This window comes from Triturus cristatus, chromosome 5_1, assembly GCF_964204655.1.
Source record: "Triturus cristatus chromosome 5_1, aTriCri1.1, whole genome shotgun sequence".
Lineage (NCBI taxonomy): Eukaryota > Metazoa > Chordata > Amphibia > Caudata > Salamandridae > Triturus > Triturus cristatus.
Window position 1 is genome coordinate 768,126,089 of NC_140587.1, and position 23,222 is coordinate 768,149,310.

Sequence of the window (23,222 nt, forward strand, 5' to 3'; positions counted from 1 at the left end):
TTTGGCCAAGGGAGTTATCAAGCGAGTCCCTGTGCCAGAAGTAGGTCTTGGTTGTTATTACCACTACTTCCTGGTACCCAAGAAGGACAGAGGCCTGCTTCCTTTCTTGGATCTCAGGGACGTCAACAGCTTCCTCCGGAACGAGAAGTTCAAATTGCTCGCTCTCACTCAGGTCCTGTCTGCCCTAGACCCAGTAGACTGGATGGTAGCATTGGACATGCAGGATCCGTATTTTTACATCCCCGTCCTGCCTACCCACACGTTACCTGTGGTTCACTGTAGGTCAGGAGCTCTTTTAGTACGCTGTGCTCCCCTTTGGCCTTACCAGCACCCCTCTGGTGTTCACCAAGGTAATGGTGATGGTTGCAGTTCATCTTTGGAGATCAGGGTTGGCAGCCTTCCCCTGTCTCGACGACTGGCTGTTTTGTTAAAGGCAAGGTCACCCCAGGCTGTTGTCTCCTACCTCCAGACTACGGCAGACCTCCTTCATTCTCTGGGGTTCACTATCAACATGCCGAAGTCACATCTGGCTCTCTCTCAAACGCTCCCTTTCATCAGAGCTGTTTTGGACATGGTACAGTTTCGGACCTATCCTCCCATATGGCGAGTCCAGGATATTCATGCTATAATTCTGATGTTTGAGCTTCTATCCTTGATTTTGTTTAGATTAACTCTGAGGCTGCTGGGCCAGGTGGCCTCCTGCATCCTGCCTGTGACACATGCTCTTTCACGTAAGCGGGCCTGCAGTGGGACCTGAAGTTCCAGTGGGCGCAGCACCAGGGGACTCTCTCTGGTGTGGTCCAGATCTCGGAGGGAACTGCAAGGGATCTGCAGTGGTGGTCAACAAACACAATTAGGTCTTTAGCAGACCCCTCTCCCATCCCTGATCAGATCTGACAGTAGTGACAGATGTGTCACTACTGGGATGGGATGGCCAACTGGGAGAGGTGAAGATCAGAGGCCTCAGGTCTCTAGTGGAATCCTGACTTCACATCAACCTGTTGCAGATCTGGGCTATCCAGCTGGTTTTAAATGACTTTCTATCCTCCATCAAGGGAAGGCTAGTGCAGGTGTTCACGGACACCATCTCTGTGGTACTGCAGCAAACAGGGCTGGGTGGGGTCATGGGCCCTTTGTCAGGAGGCCCTGCGTCTCAGGACAGAGCTGGAACGTCAGGGCATTTACCTGATGGTTTAACATCTGGTGGGCTCTCTGAACGCCAGAGCGGACAAGCTGAGCCACAGATGCCTAGCGGAACATGAATGGCATCTCCATCCGGAGGAGGTGTAAGGTCTCTTTCAGCAGTGGGGAGAGCCTTAGTTAGATCTGTTCGCCACTAGAGAGAATGCACAATGTCAGCAGTTCTGCGTGCTGGAGTTTCCAAGGCGGATCTCGCTCTGACACGCTTTTCGTCGTGAGGGGAGCTCTGGCTTCTTGTATGCTTTTCTGCCCATACCACTCCTGCCCAGAGTTCTCAAGAAGATCGGGAATGACCTGGCCCAAGTCGTCCTTGTGACTCCAGGCTGGGTGGTAGTGAGTCTGGTATCTCAAGCAGTTGAGATTGGCCTCTATCCTCCAATCAGGCTGCCCTTTCGGGAGGATCTCCTGTCGTAACAGCAGGGGTGGGTTCTCCCCCGTCAATGCTTCGCCTTCTTCCGTAGAGTTTGAGCGGCGACAGTTGACAGCTTTTGACCTCCTCCCGAAGTTTGTAACATTATATTTGTAGCCAGGAGTCCCTCTAGCAACACGATATACACCTACTGTTGGGGAAAATTTGTGGCATGGTGTACAGAAAGACAGATTGACCCCCTTTCTGCCCCCCTTTGTCAGGCTCTCCTTTTAATCCTTTCTCTTGTCAAGCAGGGCTCTGCTCTGGGTAATCTGAAGGGCTATCTTTCTGCTATTTCAACTTCTCTGCGGATGCCTGATAAGCCATCATGCTTTAAGTCCCCTATTGTAAATAGTTTTCTTAAAGGTTTACAACATTTGTTTCCACCTTCTTCCTTTATTATGCCCCAGTGGGACCTCAATCGCGTCCTCGCTTTTACCTATGTGCACTACCTTTGAGCTCCTACACAATTGTCCACTGAGGCGCCTTACCATCAAGACGGCCTTTCTCATGGCTATAGACAAAATTGTGCTTCGTATGAGAGCTTCCTTTCTCCCGAAAATGGTCACTCCTTTTCATGTAAGCGTATCCATCGTTACTTTTTACGCTCCCCTTCTCCCTCCAAGGAAGAGGAGCTACTTCACCATCTGGACCCAAAAAGAGCATCGTCATTCTACCTTGACTTCACACGAGAGTTCTGGGTGGATGACCAACTGTACGTGGAGTATGTCGGTGCGAAGGAGGGCGGAACGTACAGAAGAGGACCATCTCAAGATGGATTGCACTCTGTATTAAAATCTGCTACACATTGACTAAGAAGCAACCCCCTGAGGAGTTGCATGCTCATTCCACCAGAGCTACAGCTGCAACCACTGCGTTAGCATGCAGAGGTTTAGTCCTGGACATCTGCCAGGTAACAGTGTGGGTTTCTCTGCACACGTCTACCAAACACTACTTCCCGGACAGTCCGATCGTAAGGGATTGGCATTTTCCCTATTCAGTCCTGCAGGACTTCTAATGTGAAATTGGTCCGCAGACCCACCTCTGGGGAGGAATTGCTTGGGTATCTCTTCTAAGGTAAGTAATCTGCATCTTGAAGTCTCTATCAGATGGACAAGCTATTTACCTCGATAATGACTTGTCTGGTAGAGACTCGATCTGGCCGCAGATTCCTTACCGACCCACCCATCCACCTTGCTCCGCGAACTGATTTCTGCGGATAAAGCTTTCCCCTGACATGCCCCTAGTGTTCTACACCAGTGGTCAGTGTACTTTGTGGCTTCTCGATTCTGGTGTGGAAAGTCGCAAAAAGTAATAGCGCTGGGAGGGTGCCTGCACAGGCACCGTGCACGTCACTTCTGGTGTGAATAACGCAGGCAGCGTGGAGCCAAACGACACTACCTGGTGGTGCGCAGGAGTACTGCTCAAGAAGCATTTTCAGATTCAATCTGAAGCCTGGGGATAATTCTAAGGTATGGAATCTGTGGTTAGATTGAGTCTCTACCAGATAAGGCGCTGCTGAAGGTGAGTAACTTGATTGTTGTATATTAGAGATTTTTGTTGAACATGATCCAAACGATGCAGAGGATTTAATTTGTGTTCTTGTGTGTCTAAACTGCGTGGTCTTTAGATGTAGAGTAATTTTCATGTATTCTCATGAAGGAGAACAGACGTTTATGATAAGATCCTCCAATTCAGGTGAGCTTCTGTGCTCCCCTGTCTACCCTTACTGTGCTCACCTCTTTTCTTCCCCCAAGCAACTGCTGTGTTTGTGCTCCACTGGCAGTGGAGGCTTGCCACTTCAGGAACCCACTTGACCAGCAGCCTCGTTCAACTTCACCCTAGTTGCTGTGTGTTTGAGCATATCTCAGTTTAGTCACATGGCCGGTGTGGCTTCTTGGGCCCTGCAGCGGGACCTGAGGCTTTTCTGGAGCTTGTGGAGTAAAACCCTCATTGGGTGCCAGGGAGGCACTAAAGGGTCTCATAGGCAGTCCCATCCTACAGGGTCCGGCCAGTTCTGCCACTTGTCAGCCGCAGGGCGTGGTGGAGGATGGATTTCGTGGGACCCTATCTGCTGCCATAGAACAGAGAGCATGGCTAATGTAAGGCATTGTTCTGCCAATGGAACTGATCCAGCTGCATACCAACAACAGATATTCTACCACAATATATTCACCTAGGCCCATAAACACACACACTCGGTTAAACCGCTGGACTGGTTCTTCACAATGTTCAGGATTAGTCTAAATATACATTTACTACCCCTTCACAGATCAAAAATGTTCTTTCCTCTGGTGATGGACCATTAGTTGAACAAATTGATAGAGATAATTAACATAATTCTAACTTTTCTATACCTTGAAGTAAATAACCACAGACTTGGGAAAGTTTTAAATCTTTATCTAAATTAAATGCATGTGAACCACTTCAAAAATACAGTACTGTCACCATCATTCATTAGAAGAGAAAATTCAATCGATTATACACAAAACATATACTTCGGACTCATACAATGATCAATACTCAGAAATGGAGAGGACAGAGAGAAAAGAACATCTGCAAATAACGTGAAAATATAATTACTGAGAATGGTGTGAAAGACCAGCCCCCTGTCCAAGGAGCTGGTATGGGTCCCCTGGGATAGGTCAGGCGACAAAGACTTCAGGACAGGATTCAGGACAGGATAGTTGATCTCTCTAGAACACAGACAATTGCGTCGCACCCCTCTGACACTCTCTTCCTCCTCGAGATTCTTCCGAGATCTTCTGATCTAACCCAATTAAATTAGGATAGAAAGTTCTGCTTCACGCTATGCATTCGATTCTTCATCAGCATCTCACAGCATCTCTGCCAGAATCAGCATCTCCCGCTACTCCGACAGCATCTACGTCTCATCCTCTCGTGCTAACTAACTAAAGCTATCTTAATTATACCTTTCGTTCTCCATGTTCCACCCACTAAAGTTTCCACTTCGTAAAAATACGAACTATGATTGGTCAGGCAAGGAGAAAGCTCCATCACACCATGCTTACATGACATTAAATTCTATTTAACCATTGTTCGCAAACCCATCATAAGTTTTAGTTCACACACATATTCATATTTCATTTGAAACATTTTTATCTCAGTCTGTATACAAGTCCACATCGTTGAACTTTTCCCCATCCATTCCCAGGGTAAGACACGTCGCAACCTTGGCTTCCATTCAACCTCTGTCATCATTCCGAGTTAACTTTCAGTGGACATGCGCAGTTTTCCTTAACTCAGCTCACTTCAGTTATACATGAGAGGCCCAAATGTGCACTAGCGATAAAGTCAGAAAGACAACTTTTAATTTCACAAATAAAGTGGTCGCACTGTATACCACCCACCTCTACTCTATTCCCCTTTATTTATTAATACTTTTCCTGCATTAGCGTTAGTAGAATTGCTTGTTTTCTTTTCAGCAAAGCAGATGCCATGCACGCGAGTCTTCAAGACTCCATTTTAGTGCCTTCTGCTCATGTACAAGAATTTCCCTCCAAGCGACAGCTCGTCATACTACGTAGATATAGATGACGCATGCGCAGTAAAGATTCCCTGTTTAAAGCAGTTTTAGTCCTTCGTTCATGTTACCCACATTATTAAACACACAAGCAAGCTTCACTAACCCACGTGTTAATTTTTACTGCCCCTTCCTTTCGGGCATTCTTATTGTGTGGATGCGGGGCTCAGTGATCCCACTGAGCCAGGGCATCGCAGGTCCAGAGTGATCGTTGGCTAGGGATGATTTTGACGATCTGAGCGGGAAACACCTCTGTGCTATGTTTTTCTTTGGGGCTCAGCCCGTCTCGCCACTCTTCTGTCTAGGAAGCAGACACAGCTTTTTGCTCACTGGACAACAGTGTAGCGGCTGTAAGCACAAATTCCAGTGTCTCACAGAGACAAAGTCTCCTGCTTCAGCTGGGCTCCGTCTCTACTTCCAACTCCTTAGGAGCCCAGTAGTACATTTGGCCTCAATGCGCCACTTTGCTACTCATCTTAGGAGACCCCTTTTTTTTACATTTCTGTAGTGGCATGGTAGAAGGACATTCTCCCGGAACACGAGCTTATGCTGTAATGACTCGTACCTCGTTTGATGGTAGATAGTGTGCTTTTGGTTATTATTTCCGGATCTCCAGGTTCTCATCCAGGGGATACTCATCAATAGTCATAATCTATGAATAATCCCCGCCCATGTGCGGGATCCCGGAGCATATAGAAAATACATATATATAAATATATATATATATATACATATGTGAAAACATATAAATGCAGCCTAATAATGTTCAAAACATGGCAATGCTGTAAATTACATATTTTTGCATAGTAGTGCCCCCGTAACCCGTAAGGAAAAAAGGAAGCATCAGGCAAATTATAACACAGCACTGCTTTATTGCCATAAAGCAACATGTAATTGTAGGCATTCGCCAGTAGGCTGCAGTAGAGTATCAAGAATCCAAGAAAAACTGACACCTTGCCTTTAAGGCATTAGAGTAGGGGGACCGTGCCTTTAAGGCCTGCCCGTGACCCCCTGCTCCCATGATGCACTACAGGTGACAGTTGGGCCAGTTCTTTTTTCCGGCTCCTTCTGTGAGGATCCTGGAGCTTGAGCTCTTCAGTTTTTTGACTGAAATTTTGAATTACAGCTTTTTCTAGCTTTTTTCGACGTTTTCTGGCTTATAAGGGCTAATTCTGCTGGTTCCAGTGAATTTTCCAATTTTTTTCCAGTCAGAATGTCTCCTTTATTTAGGAAATGCCCTTCTTGTGGTAATAAAATGGCACTGGTGGATCCACACTCGGTGTGTATTGTGTGTTTACCATCAAAACACGATCCTGACCAGTGTCCCCACTGCCAGAAGTTCTCAAAGCGCACTCTGAGGGACAGAGAGCGCATTAAACTGCATGCAAGACTGGAGAAGGAACGAAGCCGTCGTGAAGGCGAGCATTCCTCATCAAGACCACCTTCTTCAGCTACGCAAGTAAAGAAACGGCGACATACCAGCTCCCCGGGCTCCAAGAAGACCAGGAGTCCAAGAGGTTCGCCGTCGACGTCGAGGATGCCGGCGAAGCCCTTCGGGCTCGAAGGCTGCTAGTCTGGTGACATCTGAACTGTCTCCGTCGACGTCGAGGCTTCCGTCGACGTCGAGACACTCTCCGCCACCCTCGAGGGGGTCGACGTCGAGAGATGCGGCGACGTACATTCCGCCGCGAGTGGGCCGGTCGCCGTCGATGGTTACCCCCACTCGGCGACATAGAAGGTCGACGTCGAGAGGAAGATCGACGTCAAGAAGTCGACGTCGAGAGAGGTCGCCGTCAAGATCACCACGTCGACGTCGAGAGAGGTCGACGTCGAAGTCGCCCAGTCGACGTCGAGAGAGGTCGACGTCGAAGTCGCCCAGTCGACGTCGAGAGAGGTCGACGTCGAAGCCGCCCAGTCGACGTCGAGAGAGGTCGACGTCGAAGTCGCCCAGTCGACGGCGAGAGAAGTCGACGTCGAAGACACGGCCGACGTCGAGGTCATCTAGCCGACGTCAGGTGCCAGAGAAGAGGAGATCGACATCGAGGTCTCCACGACCGGCGTCGAGACCAGAACGGCATACCTCACACTTGCCGATGGTGACGCAGACGTCGTCGACGTCAAGGGATTCGACGTCGAGGGCGAAGACTGGACCGCCCGCGGAGAGGTCCCCAGGAGAACAGTCATCATCTCCGGGACTGCACATCGTGCAAATATCTCCAGAAAGATCACCCGAGGCTCCAGAGCGGTTTGGACTGTCACCGCGCTGGTTACGAGATGTGGGCGCTGCCGCATGTCGGAGTCCGGGATCGGACTACTCCCGCATGTATTCCCCACCGCGCAGGAGTAAATCGCCTCCGAGGGATCCACGGCCAATTTCACCACGCCGGTCTCGTTCCAGGGACCGTCGCACCGCGCCAAAACGTCCAAGATCTCCGTCCAAGCGCAGATCAGGATCAAGGGCTTACCAAAGCGAACGCTCCCACAAGAGGCGACGCACCAGGTCGTCCACTGGGACTGCATCCACAAGATCCTCAGTCCGGGACTACTCACCTACTTTTTCATCCACGCCTCCATCGCGAGTGTCCCCGGTGGATGACATTATAACTTTCTCGGACGTCCTGGGTAGAGGGGCGCAAAAGTTGAACATCGCACTGCACGCCCCTCAGGCACCCACTTCTGTGATCTTTGACACTTTACACCATCGGTCAGCTCCCAGACCTCTGCTCCCGTTGGTGCCAGGATTGTTAGAACCAGCGATGGCCACGTTCCTTACACCGGCTACAGCGGGCTCGGTCCCCTCGAGAATAGCAAAGAAGTACAAGGCTCCGGCCGAGGACCCTTTATTCTTGAGGGCGGACCCGCCAGCGGATTCGGTGATAGTGGCGGCGGCCATGAAGTCTCACTCAGCCTCAATATCTGCTTCTGTCCCCCCTGAGAAGGACAGCAAGCTGATGGACTCCTACGGCAGGAGAATGTGCAACACATCTGCCGCGCACATGAAGGTCGCTAGCGCTTCAGCCCTGCTAGGGAGGTATGATCGTTCCCTATGGGATTCCCTGGCCAGATTCGTGGAGAAATTGCCTAGGGAGGACAGGCAGGACTTCACGGAGATCCTACATGAAGGCGGACTGGTGGCCAACCAAGTAATAAGCGCAGCGGCGGATGCATCAGACCTAGCCGCGCATGGCTACTCCCATGGCATCTGCTCCCGCCGTTCGGCCTGGCTCAGATTAACAGCCCTCAAACCAGATGCGCAGAAAAGGATTCTTAACCTGCCGTTTAATGGATCATCGCTATTTGGAGCTCATGCGGACGACCAAATGAGCAAGATGAAAACGGAATTGGACACTGTAAAGGCTGTGGGACTGGAAAAACGCAAAGAGTTCCGCAAGCGCTTTCGCCAGGGCGACAAACGTGCCTTTCACCAGCGCGTTCAAACGCCCCAATGGTCCTCTCAAAACCAACAGAGGTCCCAGTTTCAGCAAAGGGGCCGGGGCAGAGGAAGAGGAAATGCTAAACAGCAGCAGTCCTCTAACAAGCAACCTCCCAAGCAGTGAAAACTTACTTCCTCCGCACTCGTTCGCCACTCCGGTGGGAGGAAGTGTCACCGCTCACCTGGCAGAGTGGAATACAATTACAAACGACAAATGGGTGCTGAGTATTGTAGAGCGTGGCTACTTGCTGAGGTTCAAATCTCCCCCTCCGCAGGTACCCCCACGGAAACAGCCACTCCCTCTCAGCCAAAACAAGCTTTTAAAGGACGAAGTTGCCACTCTCCTCTCCAAAAACGCCATAGAGGAAGTTCCAAACAGGCAGAGAAATCGGGGAGTGTACTCCCGGTATTTTCTTGTTCAGAAAAGAGGAGCGATCGGAGACTACAGACCCATCCTCGATCTCCGCCTACTCAACAGATTTCTCAGAAGGGAAAAATTCAGGATGCTAGCACTGCACCAGATCTTCCCACATCTACACCAAGGGGACTGGATGTGTGCCATCGATTTACAGGATGCATACTTCCACATTCCTGTCTCAGCGAAACATCGGAAGTTTCTCAGATTTCGCATCTTTCACCAACATTATCAATACAAGGTCCTGCCATTCGGCCTCAAGTCCGCGCCACGAACGTTCTCAAAGTGCATGGCGGTGGTGGCTGCTTTTCTCCGCAAACGGAAGATATTCGTCTACCCATATCTAGACGACTGGCTCTTAAAAAGTTCCACCCCGGTTCAACTCCAGAGTCATCTCTCGTTCTGCCTAAACCTTCTACACTCGTTGGGCCTTCAGGTCAACTACCGGAAGTCGATCCTCAATCCAACTCAGCGGATCCACTACCTGGGCGCCTCTCTAGACTCCTCAAGCGCAAGCGTGTGTCCTTCGGAGGAGAGGTTATCCTCCATGCTGCAAAAAAGCTGCACGCTTCTCAGCACGGAATATCCCACAGCCAGACAAGTGTCATCTCTCCTGGGATCCATGGCCTCGTGCATCTACATCGTGCCCAACGCACGTCTGCACATGCGTCCTCTGCAACAAGACCTAGAGGATCAGTGGTCGCAGAGGACCGGCCGCTGGGAAGATCACATTACCCTTCATCAAGCCGCCAAAGATTCCATCCGGTGGTGGATGAAGCGCTCCCATCTGCTTCACGGCGTCCCATTCCATCAGGCGCCTCCGACACAGACGGTGGTCACAGACGCCTCCATGCAGGGCTGGGGGGCTCATATGGGCCGGCTTCAAGTACAAGGTCTCTGGTCCGCTACCGAGCAGAGCTATCACATCAACTTCTTGGAGCTACGAGCAGTCCATCTCGCTCTCAAGTCCCTGTACCCATCCCTGCAGACCGACTATGTTCAGGTTCAGACGGACAACACCACAACTATGTTCTATCTGAACAAGCAAGGAGGGACCAGATCACGGGTCCTGTCTCTGGAGGCCCAGTCAATCTGGAAATGGCTTCTGGCGAGAAACTTGACGATCGTCGCTGTTCACCTGCCAGGGACCCTGAACGTGCAGGCGGACGGCCTCAGCAGAGACTTCGTCGAAGCGCACGACTGGGTGCTCAACGAAGGCGTCGCTCAAGACATCTTCCGCTTGTGGGGCATACCAGACATCGATCTGTTCGCAGACGCGGACAACAAAAAATGCCCCGTCTTCGCCTCCAGGTTCCCTCAACGGGGGTCGCAGGGGAACGCGCTTTTGATCAGCTGGTCGAGGACATTGCTTTACGCTTTTCCTCCTCTCCCTCTCATCCCGGCTGTGATTCAGAAGTTCTACAGGGCCAGAACTCGGATGATCCTAATAGCACCGGAGTGGCCCCGGCAGTGGTGGTACCCGGATCTACTCCAGCTGTCGGAGGTACCACAGAGGAGGTTGCCATGCCTGCCGAACTTGCTGACCAAGGACAAGGGGAGAGTGTTCCACCCCAATCTCCCCTCCCTCCGCTTGACGGCATGGCTCCTGAATTCATCCAGTACGGACATCTAGATCTTCCACCGGACTGTATGAGCATTCTTCGGGAGGCAAAGAGGCCCTCCACGAGGAAGTCGTATGGCTTTAAATGGAAAAGATTCTGCTTCTGGTGTAGAGATAACACCCTTGATCCGATCCGGGGTCAAGAACAGGTTATTCTCCCCTACTTACTGTACTTGGCGAAGTCTGGGTTAAAGTACTCTTCCATCAGAGTACACTTAGCTGCTATTACAGCCTATAGGAAGTCTCCTACCCAGACCTCATTCTTTCAGATGCCAGTGGTAAAGGATTTCTTAGAAGGGCTTAAGAAAGTTTACCCACCTGTGAGGTCTCCTTCCCCTTCCTGGGAACTGAACATCGTTCTCTCTAAACTGATGGGAGGTCCTTTTGAGCCGATTCATAAGGCCTCCTTGCAACATCTGACCTGGAAGGCTGCCTTCTTAGTAGCCATCACTTCGGCCCGTAGGGTTAGTGAAATTCAGGCCCTCTGCTGCAAGGAACCTTACACGGTGTTTCATGCTAATAGGGTGGTGCTCCGTACTCATCCGAGCTTCCTGCCCAAGGTGGTTTCGGACTTCCATATTAATCAGGTGATCACGTTGCCCACCTTCTTTCCTCAGCCGACCACACCCCCGGAGAGAGCGCTACACTCTCTTGACCTCCGGAGGGTTTTGAAATTCTATCTAGCTAAGACCCTTACTCTTAGAAAGTCAGACAGGCTCTTTGTTAACTATGGACCCACTAATACCGGGCTGGCTGCGGCCAAGAGATCTATCTCTAGATGGATTGTCTCTTGTATAGCTTTGGCTTACCAACTGTCCCACAAAGTTCTGCAGGGTAAACCTAGAGCACACTCTACTCGGGGGAAGGCTTCTACGGTAGCACTCCTTCGCAACGTTCCCATGTCTGAGATCTGTAAAGCGGCTACATGGCGCTCAGTCCATACTTTCACGCGCCATTATTGCCTAGATTCAGACGCACAGGCCGACGCCCAGGTGGGGCAGGCCTCTTTGAGGAACCTATTTGCATAACTGTAATACAAGATGTGTCTTTTAATGTATGTTTTAACTGCTTTGTTGCTCGTCCGCGAGACTTTGGGTATGGGCTTGCTACTCTATTCATAGATTATGACTATTGATGAGTATCCCCTGGATGAGAAGGATTAGTTACTTACCTGTAATCCTAGTTCTCATCCAGGGGTATACTCATCAAAGTCATAAGCGACCCACCCACCTCCCCGGACGAGCAATGTTTTCTCTTTAAATAAGTGATGTATGGAAGGCAGATCTACTCAGGTGCGGAGGCACCGCCAAAAAGAACTGGCCCAACTGTCACCTGTAGTGCATCATGGGAGCAGGGGGTCACGGGCAGGCCTTAAAGGCACGGTCCCCCTACTCTAATGCCTTAAAGGCAAGGTGTCAGTTTTTCTTGGATTCTTGATACTCTACTGCAGCCTACTGGCGAATGCCTACAATTACATGTTGCTTTATGGCAATAAAGCAGTGCTGTGTTATAATTTGCCTGATGCTTCCTTTTTTCCTTACGGGTTACGGGGGCACTACTATGCAAAAATATGTAATTTACAGCATTGCCATGTTTTGAACATTATTAGGCTGCATTTATATGTTTTCACATATGTATATATATATATATATTTATATATATGTATTTTCTATATGCTCCGGGATCCCGCACATGGGCGGGGATTATTCATAGATTATGACTTTGATGAGTATACCCCTGGATGAGAACTAGGATTACAGGTAAGTAACTAATCCTAGGTGGCATTCTATGCCCCGTCTGCCTTCTTCACAGCCCTTGCCAGCTTGTTAAGACTTGTTTCCTTTTTGTCAGAACTTACTGAACAAAATGTTGAAATTCTACTCTGCTTAATGGTCAAAACTGCCATAACTGTACTACCTTTTACAGAAGATTGAAAATGTATGTTTCCTGTCTTGAGGTTTCTGCACGATTCTCCTCCCAGCAACCGGAACAAAACATTGGGCACGTTTACTTATGTATTGTAAGAAGTGGTGTTAGGTTGCATAGTTTTATCAAACAATTCTAATGGTACTAAAATGTGTAGTTAATTTGCAAACTATATATTTTATTATAAGGTCTTTTTAGAGGTATTTTTCACCATAATTTGTAGCACTTTTAGGATGGAAAGGGCATCCTTAGCTAGCCCTGTGTTTTCACGACATTTAATACTCATTCCCTTGGGCTCCCACAGAGGTGGTCATTGTTTTAAAATTGTTGTGCACAAAAAGGTTCATACAACCCAAAAGTGTTTTTACTTGGTAAAACATTGAACTACATGTCTCTACTGCGAACAATTTTCTAAAGCCACGCAGTGCTGTCAGTCATGTTGGGTTGCCTTGTGAGGTTGGATAAGAGGGTATGATGATGGTCTTTTATTCTTTGCTTGTTTTAAAGGTTAAGGATTTTAATAGTTGTTGCGTTACTTCACAGGCACAATGAAGCCTACACGTGGTCCAATCCGACCTGCTGTGTACACAACATCATAGTGGGTAAACTCTGGATTGAGCAATATGGCAATGTAGAAATAACCAATCACAAGTGAGTGTCGGTCTTTGTTGTAATACTTTAACTCTCAGCCTTTTTATTTCTGAGCCCAGAGGTAATCCAGGTTCTATCTCTTTTCAGGACTGGCGAGAAGTGCATTTTGAACTTCAAACCATGTGGTCTTTTTGGAAAGGAGTTACACAAAGTAGAAGGCTACATTCAAGACAAAAGGCAAGTATTTCCAGGTTTTTAGATGCCTAATTGACAGATGTTTTTAATGGCATCTCAATCAGGTCACTTTTTTTATTTTAAAACTGTATTTTTATTGATTTTCAAATAGTAGAAAAAGAAAACATACAGTGCGAAAAGATCCGTTCCATACACATGCTCCCATCAATGACATATTTGACATCAATGATAGTCAGGACCTTGATACAAAGCCAGGCAACGGTCACCATTGAACTGCATAAAAGTACATAGATTTATGGTCATTGAAAGAGTCAAAACTAAGAGTTGTACATTCAAAGGAATTATGAATACTCATTCGGTCATCACAAGTAATCAACAACTTGAATTTCTTTCAGTGATGGGGACAGCTGCTATATCAAAAATGATCTTTCTACAATGCTGTTTATACCTAGTCCAAAATTCCTTGTTCCCGCTGAGAGAGGTGCTTTAACTGGATAGCCTATTGAGCGCTCTCCTATGGGCTGGAAGGCGAAGCAGGGTTTTACTGGTGACTCTCAAGAGGGACCTGGAAAGGGTGGACTGGCTATCCTAGATATGCAGTGCTATTATTATGCTGCACAACTACAGCATGCAGCTAGATGGCTCACTGACACAGATAACTGGTAAAAATGACTGGTGGGGGCAGGGGGAGATGGTGTCTGTCTGCCGCAGGTATTGATGCGAGGGGCAGATCAGAGCATCCGCGTTTCATGCCTAATTTCAACCACAGCAGGAATCCGGGAGATGTTGGTGCAGAAGGTTCTACCGTGGGCTCCCTTAAGTAGGGAGCTATGGTTGTGGAACTTAGTTCCCTTTAGAAACACAGATGGGGATATGTCCATGGACATAGCAGATATACCAATGTGTATCAGTTTGTGGGTGTTGTGTAATAATAGACATATTTTTTATAACTACACTGTGTGGTTCTGTTTTGTTTAGCCTACACTACATGATTAGATCTGGTAAAACATGCTGCTTAACCCTCCTTCTGGACTAAGCCTGAAGGCTGCTCTCCACGGCTACCACTTAGAGAGTTTTCTATTGTTGTCTAAGACCACTAAAATCACCATAAGTGTTATCTGGATTAATGCAGGGTGCTTTACTTAGAAAAGTGTGCACCATATAATAAGCCAGCCTCCTACAAGCGCCCAACCGCATCCTTTCCAATATAGCCCCCGAGTCACGCAAGCTCTCCAGCCTCTGCATGACCCCGGATGTGGGAGCCTGCGCTCTCCTGGGTCACGGAGCAAAACGTGTAGGCCATTCCACCGTTTCCCTACCTGCCACCGCCTCCAAACCTTCATAGTCTGATGTTCCAGGCCCATCACCAGCTGGTCGAAGGCAGGATCCCCCATCATCTCCTCCACTGGCAGTCCGTCACATCGGACAGGTGGGTTACTCCCTCCCCTTCGTGGCTACCCCTCCCTGCCACTTTCTAACGATTGCATGTCCCAGGATCATTTGGCAGTTCTCTGGCAGAGAGAGGGTCCCTGTGCTGGAAGTAGGTCATGGTTGCTATTGCCACTACTTTTTGGTACCCAAGAAGGACAGAGGTCTGCATCCTATCCTAGACCTCCGGGCCCTCAAATTCTTCCTCCTGAAGGAGAATTTCAGATTTCTCTCCCTAGCCCAAGTTCTGTCTGCCCTCAACCCAGGAGACTGGATGGTGGCATTGGACTTGCAGGACGCCTGTTTTCACATCCCCATCCTGCCAGCCCACAGACGTTACCTTCGGTTCAGGGTGGGCCATGAGCATTTTGAGTTCACCGTGCTCCCTTTTGGCCTTACCAGTGCCCCTCGAGTGTTCACAAAGGAGGCGGCGGTGGTAGTCGCTCATCTGGGCAGATCAGGGGTTCCAGTCTTCCCCTATCTCAACGACTTTCTGTTAAAGGCAGGTTCACCCCAGGCTGTTTTCTCCTACCTCCAGACTACGGCAGATCTGCTGCATTCACTGGGGGTTCACTATCAATGTGCCTAAGTCACACCTGTCTCCCTCTCAGACGCTCCCTTTCATCAGGGCAGTCCTGGACACAGTGCAGTTTCAGACCTATCTTCCCGAGCAGCTAGACCAGGATATTTGGGCTTTGATACCAATGCTTCAGCCTCTCTCCTGGATTTTTCTGAGAATGACTCTGAGGCTGCTGGGCCTCATGGCCTCCTGCATCCTGCTGATGGATAATGGCAGATGGCATATGTGGGCTCTGCAGAGGGACCTGAAGTTCCAGTGGGTGCAGCATCAGGGGAATCTTTCCGACTACGCCCAGATTTCGGAGGGATCCTCACAACAACTGCAGTGGTGGCTAATGAATGAGATTGTGTCACAGGCAGATCCCTCTCCCTTCTCCAATCAGATCTAACGGTGGTGACAGATGCGTCCCTTCTGTGATGGGGCAGCCACCTGAGAGAGGTGAAGATCAAAGGTGTCGGGTCTCCTGTGGAGTTTGACCTCCATATTAACCTTTTGGAGCTCTGGGTGATCAGACTGGTCACTAAAAGCATTTCTTCCCTCTCTCAATGGGAAAGTGGTTAAGGTGTTAACTGACAATACCACCACCATGTGGTACTGCAACAAAGAGGGCGTTGTATGGCAGTAGACCCTTTGTCAAGAGGTTCTCCGCTTCTGGACATGGCTGGAACATCATGACATAGCCCTGGTGGTTCAACACCTGACGGGCTCTCTGAACTCCCTGGTGTAAGAAATCAGCTGTTGGTGCTTGGTTGATCACAAATGGCGTTTCCATCCGGAGGTGGCGCAAGTTCTTTTTCAAAGGTGGGAAGTCCCTTGGTTAGATCTTTTAGCCTCCGAAGAGAACGCACAATGTCAGCAGTATTGTGCATTGGAGTTTCCAAGGGGGTGCTCGCTCTACACTGCTTTTCGTCGCGAGTGCAGTTCCGGCCTCCCGTTACGCCTTTCCGCCTGTACCACTTCTGCCCAGAGTATTGATGAAGATTAAGCGTGACCGGGCTCAAGTCATTCTTGTATCTCCGGATTGGGCACAAAAAGTCTGGTACCCCGACCTTCTGAGCATCGCCATCGATCCTCTGATCTGACTGCCTCTTAGGGAGGTTCTTCTGTTGCAGCAGCAGTGAAGGATTCTTCAACCGAACTTGGCCAGTCTCCACCTCCTTGCGTGGAGAATGAGCGGCTTCAGTTGACAATTTTTACCTTCTGCCCTAAGCTTGTGACGTTTTCTTGGCAGCTAGGTGTCCCTCCACTAAAACAGTGTAGGCTTGTAGATGGAACAAAATTGTGGCATGGGGCACAGCAAAGACTGTTGATACCCTTTCTAGCCATCTTCCAGAGGTTCTCTTGTATATACTTTCTTTGTCCCACCAAGGTTCTGCTTTTGTACGCCAGCCTTGCGCAGATCCGTAGAGAGCTTACCCCTTTAGTAATTTTTTGACTAAGCCTTTTTTTACTTTTGTCGACTTCTTCTTTCGAGTCATTGACTCTTGGTGTGTATGAGGGATGTCCCATCATCACACCGGCTTCAAGCCCTGCGAGGTCTGTCACAAACTGATGTCTGTGACACATCCACACCCCGTGTCCCTCTGGTGTCTGGAGCGTGACCACGACCCGAAGTTGTGCTCCGACTGCTGGGCCATAAATCCGAAGTCTTTGTGGGAGTGGTCCCGAAAGCTCTTGGAGGCTCAGCAGTCTGCTTCCTGTCGTTCCCAGTCTCGCTCGAGGGGAAGGTCGCAGAGCCACCACACCTCGCCTAAGTCTTCGCAGTCCTCGGGTAAGTCAAAGCACAAGAAGAAGGCGAAGAAGCACCTTCACTCTTCCCCCTTCTCCCTGTCGGTCAGCTGACCCGGCGCGGGATCCGGAGCATTGTCGCTCTAAAGCGCCGGCTTCAGAGCCTTCTCAGGAACGACTCCACACCTCTCTCCGTTTCCGGGAGCCGAGGCATCCCCTGCCCAACTTCATGCCTTTTATGAAGCCCTCCATGGCATCTTTGGGCAGCTCGACTCTGCTGGCGCGCCTTTGGGCCCCGCGGAGCCGGTCGGGGGTCCTGGATCTTCAAAACCGGTGGTTCCGGCCCTGGTGCCAGAGGGCCCCCTGAGGATCTAGGCCTGGATTCAGATTGACCCCGGTCGACCTTATGCAACCTTCCCCAGCACCAATCCCAATGATTACGCCCCCGGTCGACCATGCCCCCAGCTGACGCCGTCCCCATCCTCACCCCGAGATGGACCTGGAGTCTGATCGATGTCTGCTGTTTGATTGGTTCTGATGCTCCGTCCATCACCACCCCCTTTTGTACCGCTTTGTTCGCCATAAGTTGGCAAGGTATGCTCAGACGTGAGTCCCTTGCTCACTTTGCCACTGGATTCAAGCAAGCCTGGCTGAAGACGGCTGAAATGCCAGAAACCGGTCCTAGGAAGCTTGTTTCCGGTCCAGGGAAGGCATGGCTTGGCAGTTCGGGCTGGACTGTTCCCATGAGGCACAGGGTCAGACTGATTTGCATAGCGCCATGTCTGAACTGGGGTGGCAGAGTGGGCTAAAGAACGGTGATGGATCAAACCCAGATCTGTTGACTGGGTGTGAGTGTTTGATTGGTTCTGATGCTCCGTCCATCACCACCCCCTTTTGTAACTAAGTCGGATCCGATGCCAAAGAGTACTTTTGTTCCCTTGTTCATCCCAGGTGTTCCCTATTGCCCTGAAGGTGGTGATGAGGATTGGGAGGGGTCGCTGGACCCTTTGGCAGACCAGCTGTAAGAACCGGACTAGAGAGAGGAACTGAGTGATGCAGTTGTCTGGACACTACCCCAGAAATTAGCATGCTTTCTCCCCCTACCATGGCTACGGGGGACAGCGCGTCCTATGCTGTTTTGGTGCATAGAGCAGCGGAGGCCGTGGGCCTGGAGCTTTCTACAGTGGCAGTCAGGACTAATCTCCTAACAGAGGTGCTTCAACCTGCGGCAACCTCCTCAGAGCCTCTTTTGCCCTTCAATTGAGCCCTCACGGATGTCCTTCTGGGCACTTTGTCCAAGCCCAGCACAGGGGCTCCTGTGGAACAGACGATTGCCAGCTGCTACCGCCCAGCTCCAGGCGATCCCATTTTCCTCACCCAACAGCCTTTCCCTGACAGCTTGATGGTCCACGCTTCCTCTTTCAAGGGTGCATTCCCTTCTGCTCCCCCAGACAGGAAATTCAAGAAGCTCGATGATCTTGGGAAGCGCATGTTCTCATCCTGCAGCTTGGCAGAAGTAGGTCGTGGTTGCTATTCCCGCTACTCTCTGGTGCCCAAGAAGGACAAGGGCCTACGTCCTATTCTAGACCTCGGGCCCTCAACTGCCTCCTCCGAAAGTAGAAGTTCAAAATGCTCACATTGGCTCAGGTCCTGTCTGCCCTCGACCCTGGAGACTGGATGGTGGCATTGGATTTGCAGGACGCCTATTTCCATATTCCCATCCTGCCAGTCCACAGACACTACCTACGGTTCATGGTAGGCCACCAGTATATTCAGTTTACCATCCTCCCTTCGGCTTTAGCATTGCCCCTTGGGTGTTCATGAAAGTGATGGCGGTGGTCACAGCTCATCTGCGCATATCAGGGGTTCCCGTCTTCCCCTACCTCGATGACTGGCTGTTAAAGGCAGGCTCTCCACAGACTGTCGTCTCCCACCTCCAGACTACCGCTGACCACCTGCATTCGCTGGGGTTCACTATCAACGTGCCAAAGTCACACCTGACTCCCTCTCAGTTGCTCCTTTTTATAGGAGCTGTACTGGGAGCAGTGCAGTTTCAGGCCTATCCTCTCAAACAACAAGTCTGAGATATTCGGGCTATGATACCAATATTTCAGCTTCTATCCCGGATTTCAGTGAGAATGACCCTGAGGCTGCTGGGCCTCATGGCCTCCTGCATCCTGCTGGTAGATCATGCCAAACAGCATATGCGGGCTCTGCAGTGGAACCTGAAGTTCCAGTGGGCGCAGCATCAGGGGATCCTTTCCGACTGCCTCCAGATCTCGGAAGGATTTGCGCTACAACTGCAGTGGTGGTTATCGAACCAGGATTGGGTCCGAGGCAGATCCCTCCCTCTCCCTTCCCCAACCAGACATCACGGTGGTGACCGATGCATAACTCCTGGGATGTGGCACCCACCTGGCAGAGGCAGGGATCAGAGGAGCCTGGTCTCTGGCAGAGTCCGGCTTTATATCAACTTGTTGGAGCTCCGGGCTATTTGTCTGGCACTGATGGCATTCCTTCCCTCCCTCAAAGGGAAGGCAGTGCAGGTGTTCACAGACAACACCACCGCCATGTGGTACTGCAACAAACTGGGCGGGTGGGGTCGTGGACCCTTTTTCAAGAGGCTCTATGCCTTTGGACATGACTGGAACATCAGAGCATGACCCTGGTGGTTCAACACCTGGTAGGTTCTCAGAACACCAGGGCGGACGAAATCAGCTGGTGGTGTCTGGTGGATAATGAATGGCGTCTTAACTCAGAGGTGGTGCAAGGTCTCTTTCAGCAGTGGACAGATCCTTGGTTAGATCTGTTCCCCACCGAAGAGAACGTGCGATGTCAGCAGTTCTGTGCTTTAGAGTTTCCAAGGCGGCGCTCGGCTACGCTTTTCGTCGCGATTTGAACTGCGGCCTCCTGTACACCTTTCCGTCTGTACCACTTCTACCCCGAGTGCTAAAGAAGATCATGCACAACCGTACCCAAGTCATTTTTTATGGCCCCGGACTAGGCACAGAGTCTGGTACCCCGAGCTCCTCAGCATGGCCATCAATCCTCCTATCAGACTGCCCCTTCGAGAGGATCTTCTGTCGCAGCAGCAGGGGACACTTCTCCACTCTAATCTGTCCAGCCTCCACCTCTTTGTGTGGATATTGAGTGCCAACAGTTGACAGCCTTTGACCTTCCGCTCGGCGTCTGAAATGTCATCTTGGCAGCCTGGCGTCCCTCCACTAAGACGGTATACGCCTGTCGATGTAACAAGTTTTGGCATGGTGCACAGGACAGACTGTGGAAACCCTCTCTGCCCCTCATTCTGAGGTTTTTTTGTTCCTTCTTTCCTTGGCCCAGCCAGGCTCTGCTCTGGACACTCTTAAAGGCTATCTGACAGCCATTTCTGCTTTTCTTAGGCTACCAGATCAGCCCTCTTTGTTCAAGTGCCCTATTGCAAATAAGTTCTATCCGGGCATTTTTCATCTCTTTCCTCCATCACCTTTCATAATGCCTCAGTGGGACTTGAACCTTGTCTTATGTGTGCTCCCTTCGAGCCTATTCACAACTTTCTTCTCAGGCTCCTCACTCTGAAGACTGCTTTTCTTGTTGCCATCACCTCTGCTCGTAGAGTGAGTGAGCTTCAGGCTCTTTCTTTTAAGCCCCCTTTTCTCTCTGTGCATCCGGACAAAGTGGTGCTTAGGACGAGGCCCTCTTTCCTTCCTAAAGTAGTTACTCCTTTTCACATGGGACAAACTATCATTCTGCCCACCTTTTTCCCACCTCCGCAGCCTTCCAAGGAGGAGGAGAGACTCCACCGTCTGGACCCAAAACGTATGCTGTCCTACCTAGATCGCACTAAAGATTTCCGGGTAGACGAGCATCGCTTCGTTGGCTATGTGGGTGCCAAGAAAGGTCCAAAAGCGAACCATCTCCCGATGGGTTGTCCTTTGTATAAAGATGTGTTACGCTTTAGCGAAAAAAGAACCTCTGGTGGGCTGCGGGCTCATTCCACTAGAACTACGGCAGCAACCACTGCTTTGTCACGTGGAGTCCCACTTATTGACATCTGCCAGGCGGCCATGTGGGAATCTCTGCACACGTTTACCAGACCTTACTGCCTGGATAGTCCAGTCTGGAGGAACGGCTACTTTGCCAGTTCGGTCCTTCAGGACTTTCTGGTGTGAACTTGGTTTGCAGACCATTCTCCGGGGTTGGTATTGCTGGGGTATCTATTCTAAGGTAAGGAATCTATAAGTAACTGTCTCTTTCAGATGAACAATGACTTAACTTCGGTAACGATGTATCTGTAAGAGACATAGGTTAGTCATAGATTCCTTACCACCCCACCCATCCTCCCTGCTCTGCGAACTGATTTTTAGGGATAGAGACTCCCGTAGAGGGCCCTAGTTTTGGCACACCAGTGGTTAGTGTCTTTCATGGCTCTGCACTTCTGGCATGGAAAGTTGTGTCGCAACAGACAGCACACAGAGGTGACGTCTAAGTAGGCACTGCAACGTCAACCCAGCAACCAGGATGTCGATGACCGATGCGGAGTCGACCGGTTGCCACCTACCGATGCGCAGAGGTACTGCTAAGAGAAAAAATTCTCTGGATCCGGTCTGACGCCTGGGGGAATTCTAAGGTAAGCAATCTATAACTAACCTATATCTCTTGCAGATGCATTGTTACAGAAGGTAAGTAACTTGTTCTTTAAGGGCCTTACTCATTTTTTCCCTCCATCTCCTTTCAAAATGCCCCAGTGGGACTTAAATCTAGTTCTCGCTGTCCCCTTCTTGAACCCTCAGATAAGTGCCTGGCAATGAGGTGATCCCTGGTATTGGCTCTGCCCCCCCCGGGACCAGCGGTAAGATTACATGTGGGGAACCAATAGACCTAGGGTACAGTGAGGACAGGTACCACAGACATTGTCCCGGACAGGCCAGAAGGGTAGGGCCCAGTTGCAGATGTCCCTCTGACTGATACCTGATACCACAGTACTGTAGCGCTACCTCTTGGGCAAGACTAAGTAAGTGGGGGGCCCCATGGGAACACTATTGAGCAATATACCACACCAGGGACATACGTCCAGCGCTGCACCCGGCTAGGTGGTACGAGGTGACCTGCCATTGGTCAATTCGGCTGATGAACCCTCGAGGGCAGAACTCTTAACAGCTATCCAGGGATCCCGGGTGGAATTAGAGAGCAAAATCGAGACTGCGGCCCTAGAGGTAACTCTTCTTCGCAGGGACCCACAAAAAGAATCTGATGAGGTCCAGGTTGCAGAGGGATCCATTCTGGAACTACAATCTGAAGTGGCGACAATCAAGCAGCAATTTGCCACGGTCACCTTCAAGACCACAACGCTGGAAGCAAGGGCAGAGGACACTGAGGGGCTATCCTGCTGGAATAACCTACGCCTGTTGGGCTTCTCGGAGGGGGCAGAGACGGAGGCCCTTGTAGAGTGTTGGATCCGGGAGACACTGCACCCTGAGGGCCTCTCACCATTCTTTGCTGTCAAGCAGGCACAATGGGCGCTGGTGGCCCCTCCTAAGCTGGGAACACCCCCAAGAGTCATTATTGCCCTCATACTCAATTACAGGGACGAGCACTGTGTGCTAAGAGCAGCCTGAGAAGCTGACGACACTGATTTTGATAATCCCAAAATTTCAGTGTACCCAGATTACACTTGCAAAGTGCAAACAAGTCACAAAAGCTTCCTGGAAGTTAAAAAGAAACTGCACTCTGAGACTCCGATATATGTTGCTGTTTCCAGCCCGTTTTCACGTGATTTCAAGCGGAAAATCACACTTCTTTGACTCCAGTGAGGACACGTGGCAATGGTTGCGCGCAGTACCAACTGGAGAACCCGGAGGTTGTCTGTAAATGGTGACTCAGAGGCCACGGAGGCTCGAGGCATTGTGGTGCAAGAAGATGGCGCCATGGTTCCTTCTGTGAGCTGAGCGGGTTGGACACCAACACCCAAGCTGATCCAGTGGTGGCACAATCAGAGGAGTCCGCTACCTGAGTGGGGGCATTACAAAGGATGCTGTTTTTGCATTCATGTTGATTTATTTTAGCCAATGCTCTTTATTACAGGGGAAGCAAGACTGTGGCTTTAGTTGCACAAGAGGTATTCTATTGCGGATATTGTTCAATATTGGGAGTGG

General features: G+C 50.1%; 1 protein-coding gene across 2 annotated transcripts in view; it reads left to right on the plus strand.

Annotated features, from left to right (window-relative positions):
* OSBPL1A (oxysterol binding protein like 1A) overlaps positions 1-23,222 on the plus strand; it is a 1,951,189-nt gene that overhangs the window by 1,358,211 nt on the left and 569,756 nt on the right. For both annotated transcript variants that reach the window (XM_085605749.1, XM_085605748.1), the window contains exons 22-23: positions 13,092-13,199; positions 13,287-13,376. In XM_085605749.1, coding sequence (XP_085461875.1) covers positions 13,092-13,199; positions 13,287-13,376 — 198 coding nt within the window. The remainder of the gene's footprint in view (positions 1-13,091; positions 13,200-13,286; positions 13,377-23,222) is intronic.